The sequence below is a fragment of the Trematomus bernacchii genome, unplaced genomic scaffold (genome assembly GCF_902827165.1).
Source record: "Trematomus bernacchii unplaced genomic scaffold, fTreBer1.1, whole genome shotgun sequence".
In the NCBI taxonomy this organism is placed as follows: Eukaryota; Metazoa; Chordata; class Actinopteri; order Perciformes; family Nototheniidae; genus Trematomus; species Trematomus bernacchii.
The window spans coordinates 26,172,567-26,195,952 of NW_022987720.1; the positions used below are offsets into that span (position 1 = coordinate 26,172,567).

The following is a 23,386-nucleotide window of genomic DNA, read 5'->3' on the forward strand; positions in this document are numbered from 1 at the left end:
ACAGGCAGGAACAGGGAGACAAAACACTGAGAGCACAGCATCCAAGGCTGCAGGTGCCTGATTACATGTACAGCACTTTGGCTCGACCAAAAATCGCTTTTAAATGTGCTTTATAAATAAAACTTGATTTGATTTGAGCTCAGTGAGGTCATTACAAACTGATAAACTGGGTCAAAGTTATGGGCCTTGGTTGGTGTTGAGGAAATATTTTCCATTAGATTCTCAGTCCGTTACAGCCAGGTATTCCACCAGGGAACTGTGTGTTGTTTGTGTGTGACTATAGGTGATGTTCTACTACAGCTACAGATGAATACATATGACTAACTAGACACTCCATATGTTGAAGCATTGAACCTGGCCACTGAATTTGACAGTATCTAAATCTGGGACATCTTTGTTCAGCTATCACACAAACACACACATAAACACACGCATAAACACACACAAACACACACATACACACACACACACACATACACATACACATACACACATACACACATACACATACACACACACACACACACTGGCAGCTCATTAGAGGAAACTGATGCCTACAACAGTGGTCTGCCAACATTTCATAAACAGAATATACTAGATCAAGGGGGAATAACGAGGAGAAAAAACCAAGAAGAAAGAAAAAACGAGTGGGAGTTGAACAGGAAATGAAAAGAAGGAATAAAAAGAAAATACTTTTTAAATAGTAAGTCATTATTCCATTCATTTAAAAGCCTGAAGGTTTGGTCTGTGTAGTACGTTTACGTGGAATTTGGTGAGACTCTTGGAATTTAATATTCTCTTTAAAGTCTGAGCAAACCATTCACTCCTGAGAAAAGTCGACCTAAATACAGTACACATCAAATCTTAAAGAAAACATCAACTGCTACTTGTTCCAGCCAACGAGTAAACAAACCATTTATTCTCATCGTTCTGACTGAGGATTTGTGTTGATTGTAAAGATGTGAGAGCTGCTGTCAGTTTGAGCCCGCCTCCTCACACTATTGGTATACAGAGAGAGCGTGATGGGAGGACCGTATTGATTGACAACCACCAGCTGTTACATAATGATGTCATGTGACAGTTGGGGCGGGATCAGAGACACTTCAAAGAGCTATAGCTGACAAAAACAAGTTGCAAGTGTGTGTGTGTTGTGTCTGGATTTTAGAAACACAAGCTACATACAAGTATAACTTCGTTGTGTACTTCTACTTTCACACTTTGAAATGAATGATTGTTTGTTCATTCACCGGATAACATACTTTGACACTTGTGATAAAAGTTTACAATTAGAAATCCCAGTATTACACATTATTTGGCCTGCATGAGTTAATTTTATGAATACTTATTAATCCTATTTAAAAGCAATAGGTGAATCAAATCACTAGAGCTGCTAATAATTAGGGATGTCCCGATCACCTTTTTTTGCTCCCGATCCGATTCCGATCATTTGATTTTGACAATCTGCCGATACCGATTTTTCCCGATCCGATCTTTATGCAATGCATTAAGAGAAAAAAAAAGAAGGAGAAAAGCATTCAAGTTGTCCCTTAAACCCCACGTTGAATTCAGTATCTTGGCTGTTATTTTTTTGGCCTTTTCACTGTTCTGGGGCAGTTTCTCTTTCCTTTTTAAAAGTCTCTGAAAGTGTTGGTTGTTTCAGTGCCGTTACCCGAGTGGCCGCTGTGTACTCGTCGTGTTGTTGTTGGTGTTTGTTTCTCAGGTGGCGTATTAGATTGGTCGTGTTGAACGTAGCTCTGTTCTTTCCACCACGCGGAACCTCCGCCTTGCAAACATTGCATCTGGCTGTTACACTGCCTTCGCTTTCAATTTTATAATACTTCCAAACTCCTGACATTTTCTCTGTCCCGAGTCACCAGCTGAACGTAGCCTCTCGTTAGCTTACTGCTACTATTAGACACTGCGCCCACTCTGTTGCCAGATTTGAGAGAAATAAGCAACCAGGTCTATGAAAACAAGCCCAAAAGAAGCAACACATACATGATGTTGTGTAATTTTAAACCAAAACTAAGGCCTCAGGATGACTTTAAGACGTGAACATGGTCATTTTTGTTTTGTAACATTAAATAAAATAAGAAAAATATTTTATAAAAAAAAAAAAAGATTCCGATCCCCGATTTTTTTCTCCCGATTCCGATCTTTTGAAAATCACGTGATCGGCTCCGATCCCCGATCACGTGATCGGATCGGGACATCTCTACTAATAATGATTGTTTTCATTATAGACTAATCTGCCATTATGTTCTTTGTGAATCAATTCCTTGAAGATAGTTAAACATTCTTAGTAAAACTTTACAGTCATATTAAAATCAGCAAATCCTCATTTGACAGTCTAGAAAATAAATACCGACAGCTCTGAGTGTGTTTCCCTGTTATTTTACTGTACATGTAAGCTGTAAAATGTAAAGGAGAGAATCATGTGGACCACAGAAGTAACTGTGCATGCAGGTACATGCTCGTTCCTGGGAAAATGACTTTATGGGAGAACATGTAAAGACTTGCAGAGGTGGTAAAACGGCTCACAGCATTACAGAGAAATAGATGGCAGTAGGAGAGGTTCAGGGACTTTTTCTGCAGAAACTGAATTAACATAAAAGCCATTGTAAGGCAGGTTATTGAACAATTTCTGTGTCAACTTGTATCGTTCAGCAGCCCAATTAATCCTTCTCTGTCTAACTACATTGACTGTGATAGCTCCTGTTGGCTCATGCTGTGTCTCAATTTGCATACTTTTATACTTTTGTGTGCTTTTTTGAGGGCATAGGTGCAGCCCAATGCAAACTGTGGCAAAATGCATTATGAATACCCAGATGGTGCAAACCTACCGGTGAAAGTTGAGTGTGGAACGCTGCTTACGTCTCACACTCAACAATCGTTGCTATGTAACTGAAATATACGAGTAAACATGTGTTGGTTTGTTTTTTATACACAAACTACTATATTTGTGTCCAAAAAAGTCCATTGTTCATTTGAATGGTTCAATTGAGCAAACTGCATTTGATTTAATTAACAATACCTTTGATAGCTAGCTAACAGCAGTAATTGTCACTTCCAGAGAGCGCACAGCAGCTGAATGCGATTTGAGACTATACGCAGTTGACATTTACAGTGTGCAAGTGTTCATAATGCACGACATGAAAGGGAGTAAGTTACTGAATGGACACACGGCATGAGAAGATCTGTGAGGTGCTAACTGCAGCCTGTAGTGTAACTTAATGCTCAGCCGCTGTTACAGGTAGATTCCACAGGTACACTACATGGCTGCTGACCTCAGCAGTAACATGAGTCCAGGTCACTGCCACAGCGATGAGAATGGGAAAGATAGAAAACAAGAAAAGACAAACCGGTGAACATGACCGAGAAAGATGTGGAGAAATGTTAACATTCCCTGTGTTGTTATGTATATCAAACCGTTTGTGTGCGTGTTTGCTTTCCATGGATATTTAATGTATACTATAAATAATGAAGGCACATTGGCAGCGTACCAGCTCCACCAGAGTCAGCCTGAGATGAGTATATGAGTGCATCAAGAGGGCAGAGGGGGAGGCATCTTCCAAAACTGGACAGGCAGTTTCAGTTCAGAGCACAGCAGACACCAGAACCTGCAGCTGTTCGATTCTCACACAGTAATTGTGCCTACAGAAAAAATTATCTTAACACTTACAAAGGATTTGGCTCTAAGTGAAGCTAATGCAGTAGCACTTAATCTGGTTTGGTTTATAGATAGGAATTGACATGACTGTTTCTTCATCGTTGAATGCACTTATTGTGAGTCACTTTGAATAAAAGCATCAGCTAAATGAAATGTTATGTAATCAGTGCTTTTATTTTGTTATTATAAGTAAGAACCAGGGTTGCACAAGTCATTGAAATGTAATAGATCCTATTAAATAAATCACACCATGAACATTTCAAATATTTGGTCTTCTGGTGTCTGTTGGCAACCCCAGAGAAATGTTTTCCAAAGATCTGTTCTGAGTACATCAACAAGTGCTCGCTTTTTCAGGGACGTCTGGCCCTCCTTAAAACTCCAGTGACAAAACCAGTGAATTGGCTTACTTTTGCATCAGTGTTGACGTCATTTGCTTTAGTTACTAGTTAAGATAAATGTTCACCAAAAAAAAAAAACAGCAAAATCAAAGTGAATATGAAAACAAGTGGTGCGATTAATCCTCGGGGAACCATTTTCTTTTTTTGCTTTAGGTTTGTTTTATTGAATATACTTGAGCATATTGTAAGTACACATGTTATTGTTGTATCAATATCATTATTAATTACACTAATATGTACAGCGTCATCATGGAAAGTGTGAATATCCCTCCTTCTCCAAAGATTGCATAGAATTTGGTTGAAATGTTTTACTTAAAAAATCAGCTTCAAGTGATATTTCTGTATTTTTGGACATTTTCTCTCTGCCCCTAAACTTGACGGTTTGATCTGGCTTTGTTTGATTTTTGTGATGGTATTGTTTTGTTTTGGCCCAAAGGTCATATGGTTGGATAGGGTTCAGTTACGTTTTTTTAGTAACAGATCTGTGTGAGGGTGTGTGTGTGTTTTGTTTAGGGATTTGGCAGTTGCAATACTCCAAATGAGCAGTTGCCTTAAAGCAATATGTGCACATAGCTCTCACTATTTCCATCTCTACCTCGATCCCCTCCACCCTCACTCTGTTTATTCAATCTGCAATATCATCGGAACGAGTGGGTGGTGTACTGTATGTATGTATGTGTGCATGTGAATGTGTGTGTGTGTGGTACCATCGAAGTGAGTGGGCGGTGTAACCAAAGTGAGGATGTTGTGTGGGAGTGAAGTACCATTAAAGTGCACATGGTGTGTGTGTGTGTGTGTGTGTGTTAATTATAATCCCTCCTATCACTGCAGGTTTGAATTGAAAAGAATGAATAGCAATCTGATCTCTCATCATTTAAATAAAATGAAGAGAAAACCACTTAACAGTTGAAATATATATACATTGTTTACTAAATGCATTAGACAAAAGGGCAAGAGAAAACAAATCGGTGTATTCTTATACCTATGCCTTAAGGGGCTCTTTTATGCTAATGTTCAGGTTCACATATTATTATTAGTATACTGTGCCTTTAATGTGACATGATTACATTCTTTAATGTTCAAAAAGGAGCGGCAGTTTCCGTCTGAAACCAGAGCCCAGTCTGCTCCGATTGGTTTGCTGACCGCCTCTGTTGTGATTTGGCAAACGCTTAGAGATGTCCCGCCTCTTAGCCTATCCACTACAATGTGTTGGAGCAGAGAAGCCAATAGAATCGCAAGTGTTACACAGTGATGTCATTATGTTACGCAAGTAAACAAATGAGTTCAATGGAGGCGTTTCAGGCAGGGGGGGAAACTAGCCTTTGCGGACCATTTACATGCACAAAAACCTATACAACAAACTAGAGGAAAGGGGGAAACCCAAAGAGCATAATGGGGCCCCTTTAATATTTCAAGCTCTATATTCTGCTTCTAGAAGCTCTAGTTCCGTATATTTACTTCTCTGTTTCTCTCCCTTAGACATACACACTATGTAAATATACTCTGGGGTGCAATCATGACGATGGTGATATTTTTAGCCTCCTCTGTTAGTCCTGCCTGTCAGTGGAGCCGACATTGATCAGGGCGGAGATGACAGGCTCGCTGTGCGTCTGAGCTTCTGCATGTTTCCGCACCGCCGAGGGTTACCTGCCTCAAAGTGGATCCATGTTACGCTTCTCATCTCACTCAGATTGTGATCCTAGGGAGGAAAAAAAACCCTCCAACCTTGTATCTGTTTTTTAAAGGCATATTTTACCATTCTGCTCTGTAAACACAGGACATTCTGTTAATAAGAAGTCATGTTTGGTACATACTGTAACATTAATGAGGTTACATTTTACACTGCTTTCTAGAAATGTACATGGTGCTCTTGAAAAGAGAGGCTGACAATGAGTCAACGGTGCAGGAGCGACAATAAGAGTGTGTGGGTGTTGAGACAGAAGCACAGCATCCCTCTGTATACGTAACGGCGCTAAAGCTTTTCATAGGTTAAGTGAATTCTGCTTCTAACAGCTCAGAGACAGCCAAAAAACTCAAAATGATATCAAATTTAACCTGAACTTTACGTCTAATACAAATGTTACTTATATGATTTTGAAGCCAAGTTTACACAATCAGCAAATAAGTGAGAGAATGTATGCTGATATTATTGACGTACAGAACACAATCATACCTTAAAATTCTTCATACACTTCAACATTTTATATTATCTCTACAATGATCAGCTTTGACCATGAGGAAGTTCACCTCTTTTCTTGTGTGACTCACTCACATCAGATTACTTATTTCCTCCTGATCAATGTGAATCCTTTCAATACTTAATTGCAAATATTCCGATTGAAAAAACAAGCTGCAACCTTGCAGTGCTGCAAAATGAATCGAGCTAGCTTGGTTTGCTTATTAGTAAAGTACTTTTTTTAGATGATGAATTTCCAACTTGGTTGTCTATCAAACTGAAGGTCGGTGATTCGATCCTTGAACAAAGTGCGCTTGGGCAAGAAACTGAACCTCAAATTGCAAACTGTGTGTACATGTGTGTGAATGTTAGACTCCCTGGGCAAGTGGCACCTTTTATGGCGGTCTCTGCCTTGTTTGATTGTGTGTGTGTGAGTGAGCGAATGCTGACTTGTATATGTAAAAGCACTTTTGGGGGTTGCGAAGACTGAAAAAAGCATTGAATTGACCATTCTTTCCCTCTCTTTCTCTCCGCAGTGTGTTGTTTCGTGGTTCACAAGCGCTGCCATGAGTTCGTCACTTTCCAGTGTCCAGGTGCCGATAAAGGCCCTGCATCAGACGTGAGTAGAAATAAATGAATCATCTAAAATTGTCTGCTTGCGTATCAGTGTGAGTATCGAAAGGCAGATGGTACAACAGACTGCACACACACGCATGCACGCACACACTCTCTAACACACTTCAAGCTCATGAGCTTCCATCACCTGTCAGCACCACTGTTACGGTTGAGCAGCCTCCATCTTTTTCTCTCTTCTCGTTTTCATCTTCCTGTCTTGACAGTTTCACTGTACCGTCACACACAGGGGAGTTTATCTAGTGTTTATATTTCATTGACTCAATACTGTGTATTTAAATATAGACCTGTAAGAAAAGCTGCCCAATAAAACCATATTTGGCCACTTGAGCAGCTCCTCTGGCATTATGGGAAATTATAATTATGATACCTTCAGATGTTGGATCGGCTTCATTTGTAAATAGGATGTCAAATATGTTGATGTGTAGTTGAAGGGTACATTTTCAAAGGGGCCCATTATGCTTTTTGGGGTTTTTACTTTCCTGTAGTGTGGGTTTTAGTGCATGTAAATGGTCTGCAAAGGCTAAAATAAAAGTTTTTCTCCCAAACTAAGCACAGTTGAGCCACAAAAATACAAACAAAAACCTGAGAATAACCGTCTATTAAACCACCATTGAAAGTAGCACCCTTCGCTTTCTAGCCACTGTCTTAAATGAATCTTAGTGAACTTGTTTGCCCTGCCCTTCTTCCTTCCTCTTATCTCTTCTTAAGTATTTAAACAGATCCACTTTCTAAAAATAACAACATCATATATATCTTTACTCTGTGGTTACATGAGTGTTTCACATTAGCCATATCAAAGCTTGAATCACTGTCGGAGGTTAAACGTCTTGCTTGTCCTTATGTAATCAATTATCTTTAAGCATTTCTCTCATCTCCTCCTCAGGAAGTGTCTTTAAGTGGTACTTTTATCTTAATCTCATCCTCTCTCTCAAGGATCTGAGAACAAGTGTCTTTTGATATTTAAATGCAAGCCGTCTCTCACCTATCATATTAAAAGGACACATTTAGTTGCCTTCCGTCTCTTAAGAGCACTCTGTGGACCCCAACTTCACCCTCTTAAAATCCCAAGGGGGGGGGGGGGGGGGGGGTGAGTACCTCAGCCGTGTCCTTACCTCCCTCAAGAGTGCCCTTTCAGTTTGACAAGTACACTTATGGCGCATTTCCACTACACGGTCGGCCTCGGCCACACTCGGTACGGCTCGGTACGGCTTGGCCGCGTTGGGCCTTAACAGGGCCGACTCACTTCATGCTGCGCTTCCATTACAGTTTAGGAACTGGGGTAGTTACTATAGTAACGCAGTGTAGGCGGAGCCGTGACGTCATCTTCAATGAGAAATCCAGAAACACAACACAGCCGTTAGCTGTGAGCACTCAGAGCTCACAGCTCCTTATATATGTTCAGAAACTCGACAAAAGTTAAACAAGTACACACCACAGACTGCCTGTGTCATGGTGAATACAGTCGCTGCTGTATTTATGTCTGTATAGGCCGTTGTTGTGAGTGTGGACGGTCGGGGCATATACTGCGTTAGCTTAGCCAATCTCCATCTAGAAAAACACGAATTTTAAAAGGTTTTTCGCCTGCCGTCTGTCTGCAGACTTGACAAAGCATTAATTCATGGTTTTTACTAACCGGTATCAGTATGTTGTTACTTCGGCATCATTTTGAAACGTTTATTACAATTAAATCACGGTCAAATATGTCCATCTTGTTGTAGTTCTAGCCCTCTTGCCAGCGCTCCTCTCTCTAGTTTAGCATACTCAGCCCGACTCAGCCCTGTTTGTTGGCCCCGATAGAACCACAATTTTCTAGGGCCAGAAAAGAGGGGAAAAAGTGGCCCCGCGCCGTGCCGCGCCGGAACGAGGCCTAGTGGAAGCACAACCAAAAAAGGGGACGGCACGACACGGCACGCTTAAAGCGAGCTACGCGCTGCAATGGAAATGCGCCATTAGTGTGCTGCCTCCAGAGGAAACGCTGCTGTGGGCTTCCTGTGGTGTGTTGTGTATAGTCTCAACAATCTTTCCTGTAGACTTATTATATGTCTCGCATGTCTGACATCTACCTCACTTGTTTTTCTGTCCTCGTCTCAATCTCTGACTCAGTGATAACCTATTTTTCTTTTATAGTTTCTGTTTTAGTCAGGGCTATAGACTCTAAATCTTCTCTAAAAATGTTCTACCAATATCTGCAGGTTCATAGAAAGACCTTACAATGCATGGTTTTTAGTTTGTATTGAAATATATAGTTTAGGTTGCCCTTGTAGAGAAATAAAACAGCTTTGGTTCAGGCAAAGCAATAATGTCGGGCTTGTACTAGGGCTGCTTAATTAATCGTATTTTAATCGCAATTACGATTTATGGCTTGCAACGATTATGAAAACAACGTAATCGAAATAAAACGATTATTTTTTTATTATTACTTTTTCTTTTTTTTTTCAAATAATTTTTTTTTTAATTGGTTTTTCAGTTGAATTATACTTAAAGTTCAGGGTAATCAACTGTTCAAAACATACTGTTCACATTTTTTTTCTCCAATAAATGGATGTTTTCAAAGTAAATCGTTTTTAATAATCATGATATCAATTATTGACCCAAATAATTGAGATTATGATTTTTGCCATAATCGAGCAGCCCTAGCTTGTACTAGCTGCTGTGTCATCAGCTGTTTCATCAGCTGTTTCACCCTAGCAATGTTTCCATGAAATGCTTAAGCAAATTCAAAGCAAACTTGTGTAATGTCGCAAAGAATATACAAGTTAGTGTTTGAGGCAAATACAATAGGCTTCAGGGAAGTACAGTGTGAAGTTGGGGGTAAAGGCTGTATTTCACAAGTAATGAGAATAAGATAAGGAGATGTTGTGTAAGGGAAACAAAACAAATTGGGTTGGTGATTGAGAGAGAATTGAAGAGGATGTTTAGGAGTTTGTTTTAATTAGTCCTTATTCATATCAGCCATGTTTCCTGCTGCCCAGAGTTAAACAATGTTTTCGAGCAGTAAGGAAATAAATCTAAGAACTCGCCAGAAGCAAAAAACATCTGATCTCTTTTTAGATCTGGTTTTCCGTAAGGATGGAATTTTCATTTCAATTTCTGTGTTTACATACAGCTATAATTCAATATGTGCTAAAAAAGAAATATGTTAATAGACACACAGCTAATGACCGACTCATCTACAGCTTATTAGCAAAAAACTATCGTATTCATATAGGGGCTTTAGGCTTGTTCAGCGATTCAGCATTTAGTCTTCCCAGCAGTTTTGTCCTTGCTGCTACTTTAAGAGACCCTTCAAAGCTTCTTCCTACCACATCTATCTCCAACCATTTTATATAAATGGCCAATTCCTTTCCATAGGTTCCCCTCGGTGATCCAAAGTTATGTTTAGATTCGCTGTTAAACCTAAATGCACCTGTCTTATTTCCCACATGATTATACACTTGCCTTGACCCACTCTGATCTGACATTTCAATTAGCCCACAGAGTCTTCCATCTTTGCCCTCCCAGGGACTCGGAGATAAACCCTTCATGATGATTCACATACAAATAATGTTCAATTGTAAAGCTGTAGGAGGCTCACACATCTTACCTTGCAATCATTTTGATAACGCAAGTCCCTTCTTCCCCTTCTTTAAAAAGTCTTTACATAATTTGACTTGAACAGAAAACCCCTTCAGGTGTGATTCCACATCTTTACAGTACTGTATACCTTCTTCCTTTCTCCTTTGAATGCCCACTCCTTTTTTTCCGGCACTATATTTATCGTACTATATTCAGCATACATTTACCTCCCCTCTCCCTGAAGCCTTCCCTCATTGTCTCTCGCGCCTCTACTCTGTACATCCTCTATTTAAATGCCACTCCACCCAGGGGGCCCCCGCTCTTAATTACGGGGCCTCACCACCCCCACCATGTTATTTCCTTAATGAGTTCATGGTTTTTTGACCTGGGTCCCTGCACAGTGGGAATGTGAGGTATCTCCATAGCTGCATATTTCAATGTAGGAGACGGGAATATCGGTAGCCTGTCTCACGATGCACAGCTTCCACGGTTTGCTCTGGTCATGTATTTTTAATAAAGTACTGTACCAGTTCAACACCGAATATTTGAGATTAGATCAATTCTCCGAAGAGGTCAGGGGATATCACAAATATTTGCCTCATTGCAATGTTCTGAAACAAGTAATACAATATGAGATCATAACAGCTCTCTGAATTGGTCAACATTATGAATCACCTGCTGAGGATTATCTAATAATGCTGTCAGATCTGTACACCGTGTTTTCTCCCACGCACACCTGCACAGAGGCTTTTTGAAACTCGGAGAACAAAACATTCTCAGCAGGTACATTTGAATCCATTTTCAGCCTGCAAATGCATCATATTTCCTTTTTTCAAATCAGTTTATTGCAACAATGAATGGTTAATCAGAGTCTTTTGTTCAAGTTTGAGCGATGCTATTCTGCCAAAGTAACACAAAGTTGTGTTTTTCTGTCTGAGGTGGGATCTTTTTTACTATTATAAACAATTTTCTCTTGGTATACATATTTATGTATCTCTAAGAGAAGACAACTATGAGTATCCCTGCGATCCCTGAGGAAGATTCTTATTTTGTAGAACATTTGAATACATTAACGTGTCCCCAACGGATGTCCCAGGACTAATTATCTGCCAATTATGTCAGTTTGAAGTCTCAATGATCAACAACTCAAATAATAATTGACTCAATTAAGTGACAAGGAAAGTTGGAAACAAGCTTGAAAAAAGGAGATGAAATGAGAAACATGTTGCTTTTCATTTTCTCATATTAAGTCACTATTTTTCTGAATGATCAGGAAGGATACTATTTACCAAAAAAGCGATTAAATGAGATAAGCAGTGGTAGTAGGATTCATCTGCATCAAAAATAAAACAACACTTCTGGTATTTGCTACTATGAGACCTTGAATCAGATAACCGTGTGTATGGGTCATGTATATGAAAAACAGCACAGCAGGAGATGTTATTGAAGGAAACCACATAGATGCAGCAGATAGAAGAAGACAAAACAGGCAGAAAGCAGATGTATTCTTCCCAATCACTCATACTGTGTCACTGTCTCTTTACCTCCTGCCTCTCCCTCTCTCTGTCGGCGATGTATGTTTAAAAGAAGAAGTCAATTATAGATCTGGGTTAATAGAATGGGTTCCCTGTGGGAGAGGTCGAGGGATGAGATCCTCTAATGAAACCTACATTTCATGCACACAGCCCGCTAATGGTATAGTGCTCAGTGTGTGTGTGTGTGTGAGTACAGTGTGTGTGTATACCAGCGGTCGAGATACTAAAATATACAGAATACACAAGACGAGGAAAGCACTGCTACGACAGGCTTTAGAACTAAATGTGGAAGACCATGAGCCCATAATTAGATATCTTTATTTCCCACTGGTCCTGGAGTTCTTGAAATATATTTTTCCGATAGAAATGTCAAGTCAAGCCTTGCTTTTCTTTTTTTTTGTTGCCCAAAATTACGCATTTAACCCCAAGAGGCTTTACAAACTGTACAGCATATGACACCCTCTATTCTTAGAGACCCTCAAATCAAATGGAAAACGTGTAAAAGGTGGAAGAAACTGTAATAAACATCCGGTGTTATGAATTCAAAATCAGACAAAAGACAATCATGACATTTGAATAGGGAAGACAATATTATAGACTACAAACATACACATTTCTGGAGCATTGTATAGAAATGTCATAGGATTATTTAAGACATTTCAAAACAGGAAGTTATACATAAAATATAACAGAATATCTATTTTTGTCTCAAGGTATTGATTTAAGTAAAAAGGTATCATAGTGCACCTTTTTGTAGGTGAATAATTTGTCGCTCCTTAAAGGAAAGATCATTATTTTGTCTAATATACCCTTTCTTATCAAAAGTTAGAACGATAAGAAGAATTATTTTTCACTGCTTAGCTTACTTTAGCATACAGATTGGAAAGAAGGGAACATCCAGCCTTTTCTCTTGAGCAAGAAGTGCTGTTTTTGGACCGAGTGAGGTTAGATTCCTAAATGCTAAATTAGATTTTATTTCTCCTCTCCCCCTAAAATCATCTGCATGTCTATCTTCTGTACCTGCAACAACGGTCAGAGCACACACCTGCACTTATAGGATACACACACTGGGAAAGAGTCTACATTGAGAAATAACGTATGAACACATAACATATATTCTCATTTGCCAACATTGATTTGTGTTGAGCGTGTTGCACAGATCTGAAGCAGGATGGTATTGATTTCTCCCCCCCCCCCCCAGAGTCCATGTCAGCATGTGAGGGGCAGGTCACTACCTGGACCCTTTATTATAGGGATAACACACATAAACACATTCACATACACAGCTTCAGGTGGTTTATAGTGTACAGTTCACCTAACCTACAGGAAGAGGAGAGGAAACCCACACAGTCTGCACACTGAAAGAGCCTCAGGTTTCAGGTTCAAACCCAATGTCAGTGTGAAACACCGATCCACTGTCACACCCAACATTAGGAATATTCTGTTTTGGAGACATTTTGAGGCAATATTTGCCCCGATTCCCCACTTTAAGATGTCTGGAAAACTTGCTCGACATCAGAGTGCTATTTCCTGAAGTGTGTTATATAGGTTTGGGTGCATGTTACAAATATGTCCCTGAAAATGAGCACGATAGGGCCCCTTTAAATTCAATGCTTAATCTTTCTTTTCTTTTCCCCATTCTCTTTGCTAAACAACTGAACATGTGATTCCTCAAAGGACTTTGTGCATATTCAATCATCTATTTACAGCATGTGTGACCAGATGGTTGAATCCACACTGATACCACATGGTCATTTTTGAGAGGAGGACAGGAAAGGAAAAGGAGGCAGGGAGAGATAGGAGTTGCATTGTGTGTGTGAGGAAGAAACCACACCCCTCTCTTCTTCACTCTCTTACTCTCTCTGCTTTTATCACTTGTTTATTCTTCACTGCTTTTGCAATGACATTAAAATAACCTATTGTTTTCAATAGTGATTGCCTCGCAGATCTTCCCCAAACAACAAGAAATCCTTTAAAAAGCCTCTCAGAGAAACACTTAAACATTCCCTGAGGAAGAATTACAAGCCTGAGGGGGATGAACACAATGGCGCTGCATTCGTTTTATTGATCAGGACAGAGAAAAGCAGCCACGGCAGCCTCTGTATGATTACAGCTAGCTTTGTTCTGATTTGTGCAGTCGGTAAATGAATCAAGGTGGGTGGGAAGATTTTCAAATGTACCATCACACAGTAGCCACTCGAAAAATCAAATAGCGATTAATCTTTTGATTATTTTGTCAATAACATGATGAATTGTTTGGCCTATTAAATGTCAGGAAGCAGAACAAAGTCAATCCTCATAAGTGAGAAGTTGTAACAGGAATGGTTGTCGATTACACTGGAAAAAAGACTTCAATGATGAATAAATGATCAAGATGGATGATTCATTTAGTCCAGATTTGCACATCCTACAATTAGCATCTGGTTATTTGAAACACTGCAGGTTTGTGATATGATTTCTCTCCTCAGTACATCAGGTTAGGTTTCCAGCGTTGTGATGTCAGAAAGCACTTACTCAAGAAGAGTGAGTGGACTGGAGACGAAATCAATAGGGGGAAAATCGAAATAAGTTTGTATGTCAGTGACTGCAGGCCAAGACTCTCTGTCTTGTCTGCTAGGAACCAGTGAAAAGTACTCAGTCTTTATACTTTGTCATCAAAATGTACTTAAAGGGACCCTATTATGCTCATTTTCAGGAGGGAGCTTTGGGATTTTAGCCTTTGCAAACCATTTACATGCACACAAACCTATATAACACACTACAGGGAAGGGACCAGAGCATAATAGAGCCCCTTTTTAAATAACAAAAGTAAAAGTACTCGTGATGCTTATCGTTCCATTTCAGAATCATATTTATTAAAATACTGGATTATGATTATTGAAGTATTAGTTAATAATCTGAAGGTGTATATGAACTAAATCTGTCAGGCAAATGTAGTGGAGTAAAGACAAGAGTACAATCTTGTCTTAAAGAATGTACTGTTAAAACTGGGAAAATAAAATGAAAATACTAGTACCTAGGGCTGTGCAATTAATCGTATATTAATCTCGATTACGATTTTGGCTTGCAACGATTACGAAAACAATGTAATCGAAATAAAACAATTATTATTTTTATTAAAAAAAAAAAAAAATGTAATTATTATTTTTTTTAATTATTTTTTTTATTGGTTTTTCAGTTAAATTATACTTAAAGTTCAGGGTAATCAACTGTTCAAAACATTTTTTTCAATAAATGGATGTTTTCAAAGTAAATGGATAATCGTTTGTAATAATCGTGATATCAATTATTGACCAAAATAATCGTGATTATGATTTTTGCCATAATCGCACAGCCCTACTAGTACCCCAAAATTGTAATAAAGTGCAATACTTGAGTAAATAATAAATGTGCGTGTGTTTGTGTGTGTGAGTCGGAGCTCTGACTAATGGCTGCTCTGGCATCATATGCTGATGTTACGAACGCTTTCAGTTTGGAAACCCAGTAACACAACATATGCGGCTTAATACACTCATTTGTCCAGGCGCACACACTGTACCTTCTGCTTTCAATTAGCGGGGTCTAAGAGAGTCAAATCAAGTGAAACAAGAGGCCCAAACTGTTGCAAAAATGTGCATATTGCTGGCAGAAAAAAACGTGTGAAGTGTACACAAAGCGGTGTGAAGTCTATGAAAAAATGACCCTACTTCTCACATGATTTATAACCCCAGTAAACATTGTATAATGAGTGTAGGCCTTCTTCAGTGCGGTGTGATTGATTTTTAAATGAAATTCCAATTTAGAGTAAATTCACTTAAAGACATGTTACATTTGTATTGATTCTACATCAGTAATCTGCCTAGTTCCTATTTTGAGAGACGTTCACTTATTTCTAAAAACCTTCCTGAAACAAGGTGGAAGTGATTCTTCTTTTGCACTTCTTCACCTAAATGAATACAATGAAACAATCTCATGTCTACATAACCTTTGATACAAAGGGTCACAGATATGTCAAACTCATTAGCCAATGAAAACCCCAGGGACATTTGCCACTTCTAACACTGGCCTGATTCAAGGCTTTTCAACAATGACACTTGTGTAATACAAGAAATAGATTGACTGACATTTATTCCCTCTATCAAGAGATCACATGCTCTGATTTATAAGAAAAGGGAAAAGGCTTTTTGTCCCCATTTGCTTTTTTCCTTTCTTGTTCTTATGTCTTGTTTTGACAGGATTTGTGGGGGGGTTTCTGAGGAGTCCTTGCATTTTCAAGGTGGATGTATTTTATCATTAGTGTTTGTAAAGAAGCTGTCATCCCTCTCATCAGTCCTCATGTCACTCCCTGTCGGCTGTTGCTCATCACTCGAGCTACAGCAGCACAATGTTCCCTTGTTTTTCAAGATGAACAAAAACGAGCAGGAGGTGGCCCTGTCCTTGATAAGCAGCGGAGAAACAAACGCACACAGACAGAGAGAGAAACAAACACACACAGACGCAAAGAAACAAACACACACGGATGCAAAGAAACAAACACACACAGACGCAAAGAAACAAACACACACAGATACAAAGAAACAAACACACACAGATACAAAGAAACAAACAAACACACACAGACGCAAAGAAACAAACACACACAGATACAAACAAACACACACAGATGCGTACGCACAAATTCAAACACGCACTGCTTTGCATAGAAACCCACACACCTACAAACATGCAATCAGTGGCAGCCGCACAATCAGAAATAACCAACACACGCACGCACGCTAACGCACACGCACACACTTCTGAAGACACCTTGGGGTATAATTCAGGCAGTGACAGCCTAAATGAAACATTATTTTCCAGGACAGATTAGCAGGAGACGATGAAATCCATCAGCACATTTCTTCTTGCTCATAGGATGAAAAGGCTTAGACACACACCTGTCAAAGAGACCTGTTATTACAGTACACATTATAGACTTGTGATGGCAACCTGAAATAAAAGAGGCTCTATTATGCATTTTGGGGTTTTCCCTTTCGTGTAGTAGGTTATATAGGTTTGTGTGCCTCCATTGGACTCCTTGGTTTACTTCAATAACATAGTGACATCACTATGTAACACTTGCACTTCTATTGGCTAGCGCTCCAACACATTGTAGGCTAAGGGGTAGTACAGAGGAGCTTTTTGAACATTAAAGCATGTAAACAGGTCACAGTAGAGACACTAATATGAACCTGAAAATGAGCATTATACTATATCTTCTCTTAAGAGATATTTTGCCTTGTTGGTAGGCAGCTCTTATATTTGGCGCTGTCCATGCACCTCAGCATAATTTGTATATTGTTATTCAACAGTGTAGCTACATGTTTCATAACTGTGAAGGATCCCCTTGGCAGAAATATTTAAACTCCTACATTAAAGCATTCCCGCTTCACTGCAGAACCTGGAACCTTCTCTAGTGGTGGATTGGATGTTTTTCTCAGTGCGTGGGTTAATATTTGTGTGTGTGTGTGTGTGTGTGTGTGTGTGTGTGTGTGTGTGTGTGTGTGTGTGTGTGTGTGTGTGTGTGTGTGTGTGTGTGTGTGTGTGTGTGTGTGTGTGTGTGTGTGTGTGTGTGTGTGTGTGTGTGTGTGTGTGTGTGTGTGTGTGTGTGTGTGTGTGTGTGTGTGTGTGTGTGTGTGTGTGTGTGTGTGTGTGTGTGTGTGTGTGTGTGTGTGTGTGTGTGTGTGTGTGTGTGTGTGTGTGTGTGTGTGTGTGTGTGTGTGTGTGTGTGTGTGTGTGTGTGTGTGTGTGTGTGTGTGTGTGTGTGTGTGTGTGTGTGTGTGTGTGTGTGTGTGTGTGTGTGTGTGTGTGTGTGTGTGTGTGTGTGTGTGTGTGTCCCCTCAGTGGCCATCAGTAACATGTATTGGGTTAATGTGTGTCAACCACTGAAACTGCCCACTGAGCCCGGGTTGCGGTTGACACACACACAGCTTGTGTGCACCTGCCTTGGTTACAACCAGATGTTTGAAAAGAGGAATTAGTAGTTTTTGCCTCTGTGTAGTTTCATTTTTGTATTAATCCAAAGTGCAAAATTAGCATTGAAATAAAGAAAAATCGATTCACTAAATTGAAAAAGAGGCCTGAACTGATGACCTTGAGTGTGAGTATGCGCTAGATTGATGTGAACTCTTGTCTACCTACTCTATTTATGATCTGGATTCAATTAAATTGGGCTTAGTAATCTTAAGGCTGAATCCTTACAGAGCTCTATTGCACACACACACACACACACACACACACACACACACACACACAGGTCATACATGTAGCTGCCTTTCTAGTCTTTGTAAATGTGTCTGTTAAGTAACAACACATTCACATTACAAACACAAATCATCTGCATTTGACAAAAATAAGTTTTCTTAGCTTTATTATAAATGATTGTTTCTGTCTAAAGCACAGAGTGGAATACAGTAAATGTGAATAAATAAAGATATTATTGATTTATATTCCTAATTTATGACTTTCTTTCCTTCCTCTCAGGACCCAAGGGCAAAGCATAAGTTTAAGATCCATACCTACTCCAGCCCGACCTTCTGTGATCACTGTGGCTCTCTGCTGTACGGCCTGCTGCACCAGGGCATGAGATGTGACCGTACGTACACACACACATCCACAAGCCTCACTGTCTGTGATTGATCAGGTTTCCATTAGCAAACACACACTGCAGCATTTGATATTCCATATACAGGTTGTGTCCAACTCAGTGTAAATGTAATTGCTTTTAAACAGCCCTTCTAGAAAATAAATATAATGTAGTCTTTGCTTGTCACCACTCACATATGTTTATAACACACTGTTAATTTCTACATCTGTTTATTCCACATAATTACTACAGGATGTATTCTAATGTAGAGAATGTAATTTAACATTCTGATTATCTGAAAAAACATTAAATATTTTTTAAATGTGTGTGTTTTCCAGACTGTATGATGAACATCCATAAGCGCTGTGTGGCCAATGTGCCGAGCCTGTGTGGGACAGACCACACCGAGAGGAGAGGTCGCCTCCAGATCACCGCGGAGGTCAAGACCAACGTACTCACTGTCACCAGTAAGTATATCTATCCATTAACACACACTCACACACAGCTATAAGACACCGCTGTGTGTTCATGTTCTGCAACACTAGTCATCTGCCTCCCTCTACTGGAAGATCTGCAGAGGTACAGGATGGGTGCAACAGATGTTACATGAGATAAAACTTAATCTCTTTTTATTCTGTGTCCGTTACAAGTTTAATTTCAGCAAACAGATGCAGATAGAATTTCTACTTCTTTACTAATATGTTGATTAGAATTGAATGTCAATACATGCATCAGTACAAAAGTACATAAAGCTTACATTGGTTTCAAAGTAAATCATTACAAATACTAAATATGCTGACTAATAGAACTGCTGGCCTTTTTCGACCATCTGACCTTAGAAATTGAACAAATGTCCTGTAAATATGATTATTACCGTGGTTACTCAAGAATGAATGAACTACACTGTGTTGTCGGAGTCGGGAGGGCTGTTAATTTATTCCGGCAAATTACTCGGACCTACTAATTGACCTAATAAAAGCTATTGAGTCCATGTAAGTTTACTGCTTGGCTCAGACCCACCAACGTCAGCAAGATCTCACCTCTACTAACTCCTGAAGAACCAGGTTCAATTAACTGCGGTTTCAATTCAGACGACCCGCTAAATCTGTTTAAGCGATCCCGAAGGATTTTTGATATCAGTAATGAGGTGTAGCCCTATACTAAGTGTGAGTTGTGGCAGATGTGCATTTCTTACCTTTCAAGCAGGAGAGGAGGGCGCAGATTTCTTTTAAGTTGTCCCAATCCAAAGGGTGGGATCAGTTTATTTGAAGAAAAATTGGTCCACACTTGTACAGGGTTTTTACAAAATGACAATCATACAAAACATATCATGCTGTGGTTAGGGTCTGACAACATTCAGAGGCAGTTCCTCATAAATGGTCAGTAATAATTCACACAACCCAGAGGAATCTCCTCATGAATCGAGAGTGCTAACCATTCACACCTAGAGTCCGACAACATTTAGAGACAGTTCCTCATAAATGGTCAGTGGGATCTAACAGTTTCAAACTTTCATTCAACAATTCACTCGGCATTCAACAAATCAATTCACATCAATTCATATCCACACCTAGTCCAGCATGAATTCGGAGGAATTTCCTCACAGGTGGCTGGGTGCTAAACATTCAACAAAGAAATTCACTCAGCATTCAACAAAGAAATTCGAGAGATATTTACCAAGTTTGAGAGAACCTTACCGAGGAAAAACCCAGCTCTCGGGAGAGAGCTTTACCAGGGAAAAACCCCCCTCTCCAGAGTTAGCTCCCTCTCAGCCAGTGTTTTTATGCTCAAAACAGGACAGAAAAACCTAAAGACACCTCCTACATACCCATATTTGTGGAAAATGGGCATGGCCTCTGATGTGCAGGACGGGACATGTCCAGACCTATTCTATGGCTATGGCATAAACACATTTTTGGGGCCTTAGTAGTCTCCAACAAGTCAGGAGCCCCCCCCCCTGTGTAAGGGAAGAAACTGTCTCCCCTCTCTTATCAGTGACACCCATAAACTAAAATAGGCCTTAAACCTAACTTAACAAACCTCTTGTGTTTTGAATATACTGTGATTATAGAAAAATATAAAATATTTGATTATAATTAACTTTCGTTTTAATTACTCAACCTAATATGGAGACCTCAACAGTGTCCAACCATCAAACCGCAAACATTGTCATCGCAACACATTTTTCAAACGTTATGGAGGTTAGTGTATAGCAGGGGTCGGCAACCTTTTTGATATGAAGTGCCATTTAAAAAAAAAAAAAAAATTGTTATCAGCGTGCCAACGATCGAGAATTATCAACGGGTGGGGGAGGGGGGGTCGTAGAGGAACTTGACGCTCGTGAACTATCAACAGGAGGGCGGGGGGAGCCTCGCTGCGGGGAAGCAGTGTGTGGACCTGTCAGCGCAACTTACATGATACCGAATTTAACAAACACATTTAAATAATTGGTTTAAATGGCATAATAATAAGGACGATCGTCCGTTCTGTAATTCTCCAGAACACACATGTTATGATATTAGGGTCATGCAGAGTGAGATGAGATCGCTGTCCCTTTAAGAGAGAGAGAGAGGGGTGTGGCGTGTGCATGTGTGTGTGTGTGTGTGTGTGTGTGTGGATGGTAGAGCGAGAGTGAGCGAGCGTGTGTATGTTTCTGGAAGTGAAACGAGGCAGCAGAAAAACAGAGGTCTGTGATGTATTTTGTGAAACAGAAGAACAGCTAAATAAATGCAACGGCCTCCCAAGAAGAGCTCGCCTCTCTCCAGTCATTTAAGCTAAAGTGGGTTATTGAACCTGAAGCTCGTTGCTTCTGCCCTCCTCGACTACGGTCTGGGAGCCGACAGGAAAGTTCAACACACAGATGGCCAGTCCGCCCCTTTGTAGCATATTATTTCAATGAGAGATGAGCAGATCGCCACTGGGCTTTCAACTAAAGACACAGCCACGCAAAAACTGCGGCATTTGTAAAGCTCCTTATGAGTACTGCAATTTGTGAAGTGCTTTCCTCTGTGGTGAAACGATCAGCACTGCACCACGGAGGAAAGCGGCAGAAAGTCACCTGGAGTTAAAGAGAGCAGGGCTGCGCTGCGTGCATGGCTTCCTTCTGCAGGTAACGGGGAGACGCGCTCTGGCGGCGGTCTCGTTCAGGATCCGAAAATACAATTTAAATATTTTGCACACTTATTCCACTTATTCCTAGTGTGCCACTGGTTACGGTGCCGCGTGCCAATGATGGCACGCGTGCCAGGGGTTGCCGACCCCTGGTGTATAGGATGGATATGTTGACTTGTTGCTTTCAGCAAAAGATGGTCAGCATCTGTGCATTAGGAATGTTATTGAAGGCAAAACTGATTTTGATGATATGGTTAGAGTTGTTTTTGCTTTTGAATTTCTTCTTGTGTTCTGGTTTATTAAGGCTTGTTTGTAGTCCGTCAGTATTTCCAGTATTATTTTGTTGTGGTGATGGTTGAATGTTGTTCCAAAGTAGGCAGTTGCTACCCAATATAGTCTGTTAATATTTTAGGATGTAAAGATGTTTCTAGAAGTCTCTTTATCTATACGTTTAGTTCATCATTTGCAGTTAAAAACATCATAAAACAAATAATTATTTCCAAGAAATTAACAACATACGACCGGATGTTTGTTGTAAGTATTTTTTCTACAAGTCAATTGATTTATATTCACTTAATTTCTTGCCTGAACACGTCTTATACAAATGCAGGCTACAGTAGCTTCTTTCCTCGAGAGAGTTTCCTGACCTGCCTAATTTTTTATTTATATGATAAATAAATGAGAACAGTGTCACCACCTACTTTCTACTTTACCTGTAGTTCCTTGTCTTACCTGCAGGTGGCGGCAAAGGTTTAATTTAAGTTTGCTGTGTGCCTGTCTACTCAATTACAGCTGTGCCTCAAACAGAAATCATCAAACTTAAATGATGTAGAACTCACTTTTAGCCGGACATTTCCTTCCCTTTAATTCAATGGCACGTACAAAAAGGAGAGTCTGTTCTCTGGTGGTGAATGAGCTGGTTTCACATAAACACCTGGTAAAGTATTTACAGTTATTCACATCTCCAAAATCTGACTGCATTTGAATATATTAGTTAAATACCCAGCTGCAGTGTACATATACATTTTTCTACACCTTCAGATTTCCCACTATTTTCTCCCAAGCGCTAGATAACTCCGTATAGTAGATATTTCCTGGAAAATGGAGCCATGGCTTGAATTTGCCCAAATGTATTGGATTACTTTTTGGCAGAGAGTTACAAAAGTAATTACTGACTAAATACAATTTACTTTGATTGTGGATCTATGAAAGTTAAAGCGATTTCTTCCTGTTTTAAATAAAACAAATGGATTTCCAATTCTGCTACAAAAGAGAGAAATGATTGATGCCTCTGGGATTGCACTTCATATATAATCAATAAACACAATCGGTTCATCATTAAACATTGAAACAAAGTCTCCAATAACAAAACCGTTCTGATAACTTTTGGATGTGCTAATTTCTGCTTGTATAAGCATTTTCCCTTCATGGTCTATTGCTGGGGTTCATCCCTCTTTTTCCTTCTTACTCTCTCTTCCTGGTTCTCACGCTCGTATACTGATCATTAGCTGGGATTTACTGTGAGAAATGATAAGAGCAGACTTATCACACACACACACTGCTAGCAAATCAGTGCTACAGAATAGAAATATAACTAAATTGAGCCGAATAGCAGAAACTGTCAAGAAAAATGGAAATCTAATGATCTTATTTAATCTATTGTATTAATATCTGTCAGTCTGTCTCCAATGCATTAACATTATT

The 23,386-nt window shown here is 39.6% G+C and overlaps 1 protein-coding gene across 2 annotated transcripts in view; it reads left to right on the plus strand.

The window, feature by feature from the left end:
- Positions 1 to 23,386, plus strand: part of LOC117492333 (protein kinase C beta type-like) — a 97,644-nt gene that overhangs the window by 24,570 nt on the left and 49,688 nt on the right. For both annotated transcript variants that reach the window (XM_034142518.1, XM_034142517.1), the window contains exons 3-5: positions 6,781 to 6,863; positions 18,469 to 18,580; positions 18,910 to 19,038. In XM_034142518.1, the coding sequence (XP_033998409.1) occupies positions 6,781 to 6,863; positions 18,469 to 18,580; positions 18,910 to 19,038 (324 nt within the window). The remainder of the gene's footprint in view (positions 1 to 6,780; positions 6,864 to 18,468; positions 18,581 to 18,909; positions 19,039 to 23,386) is intronic.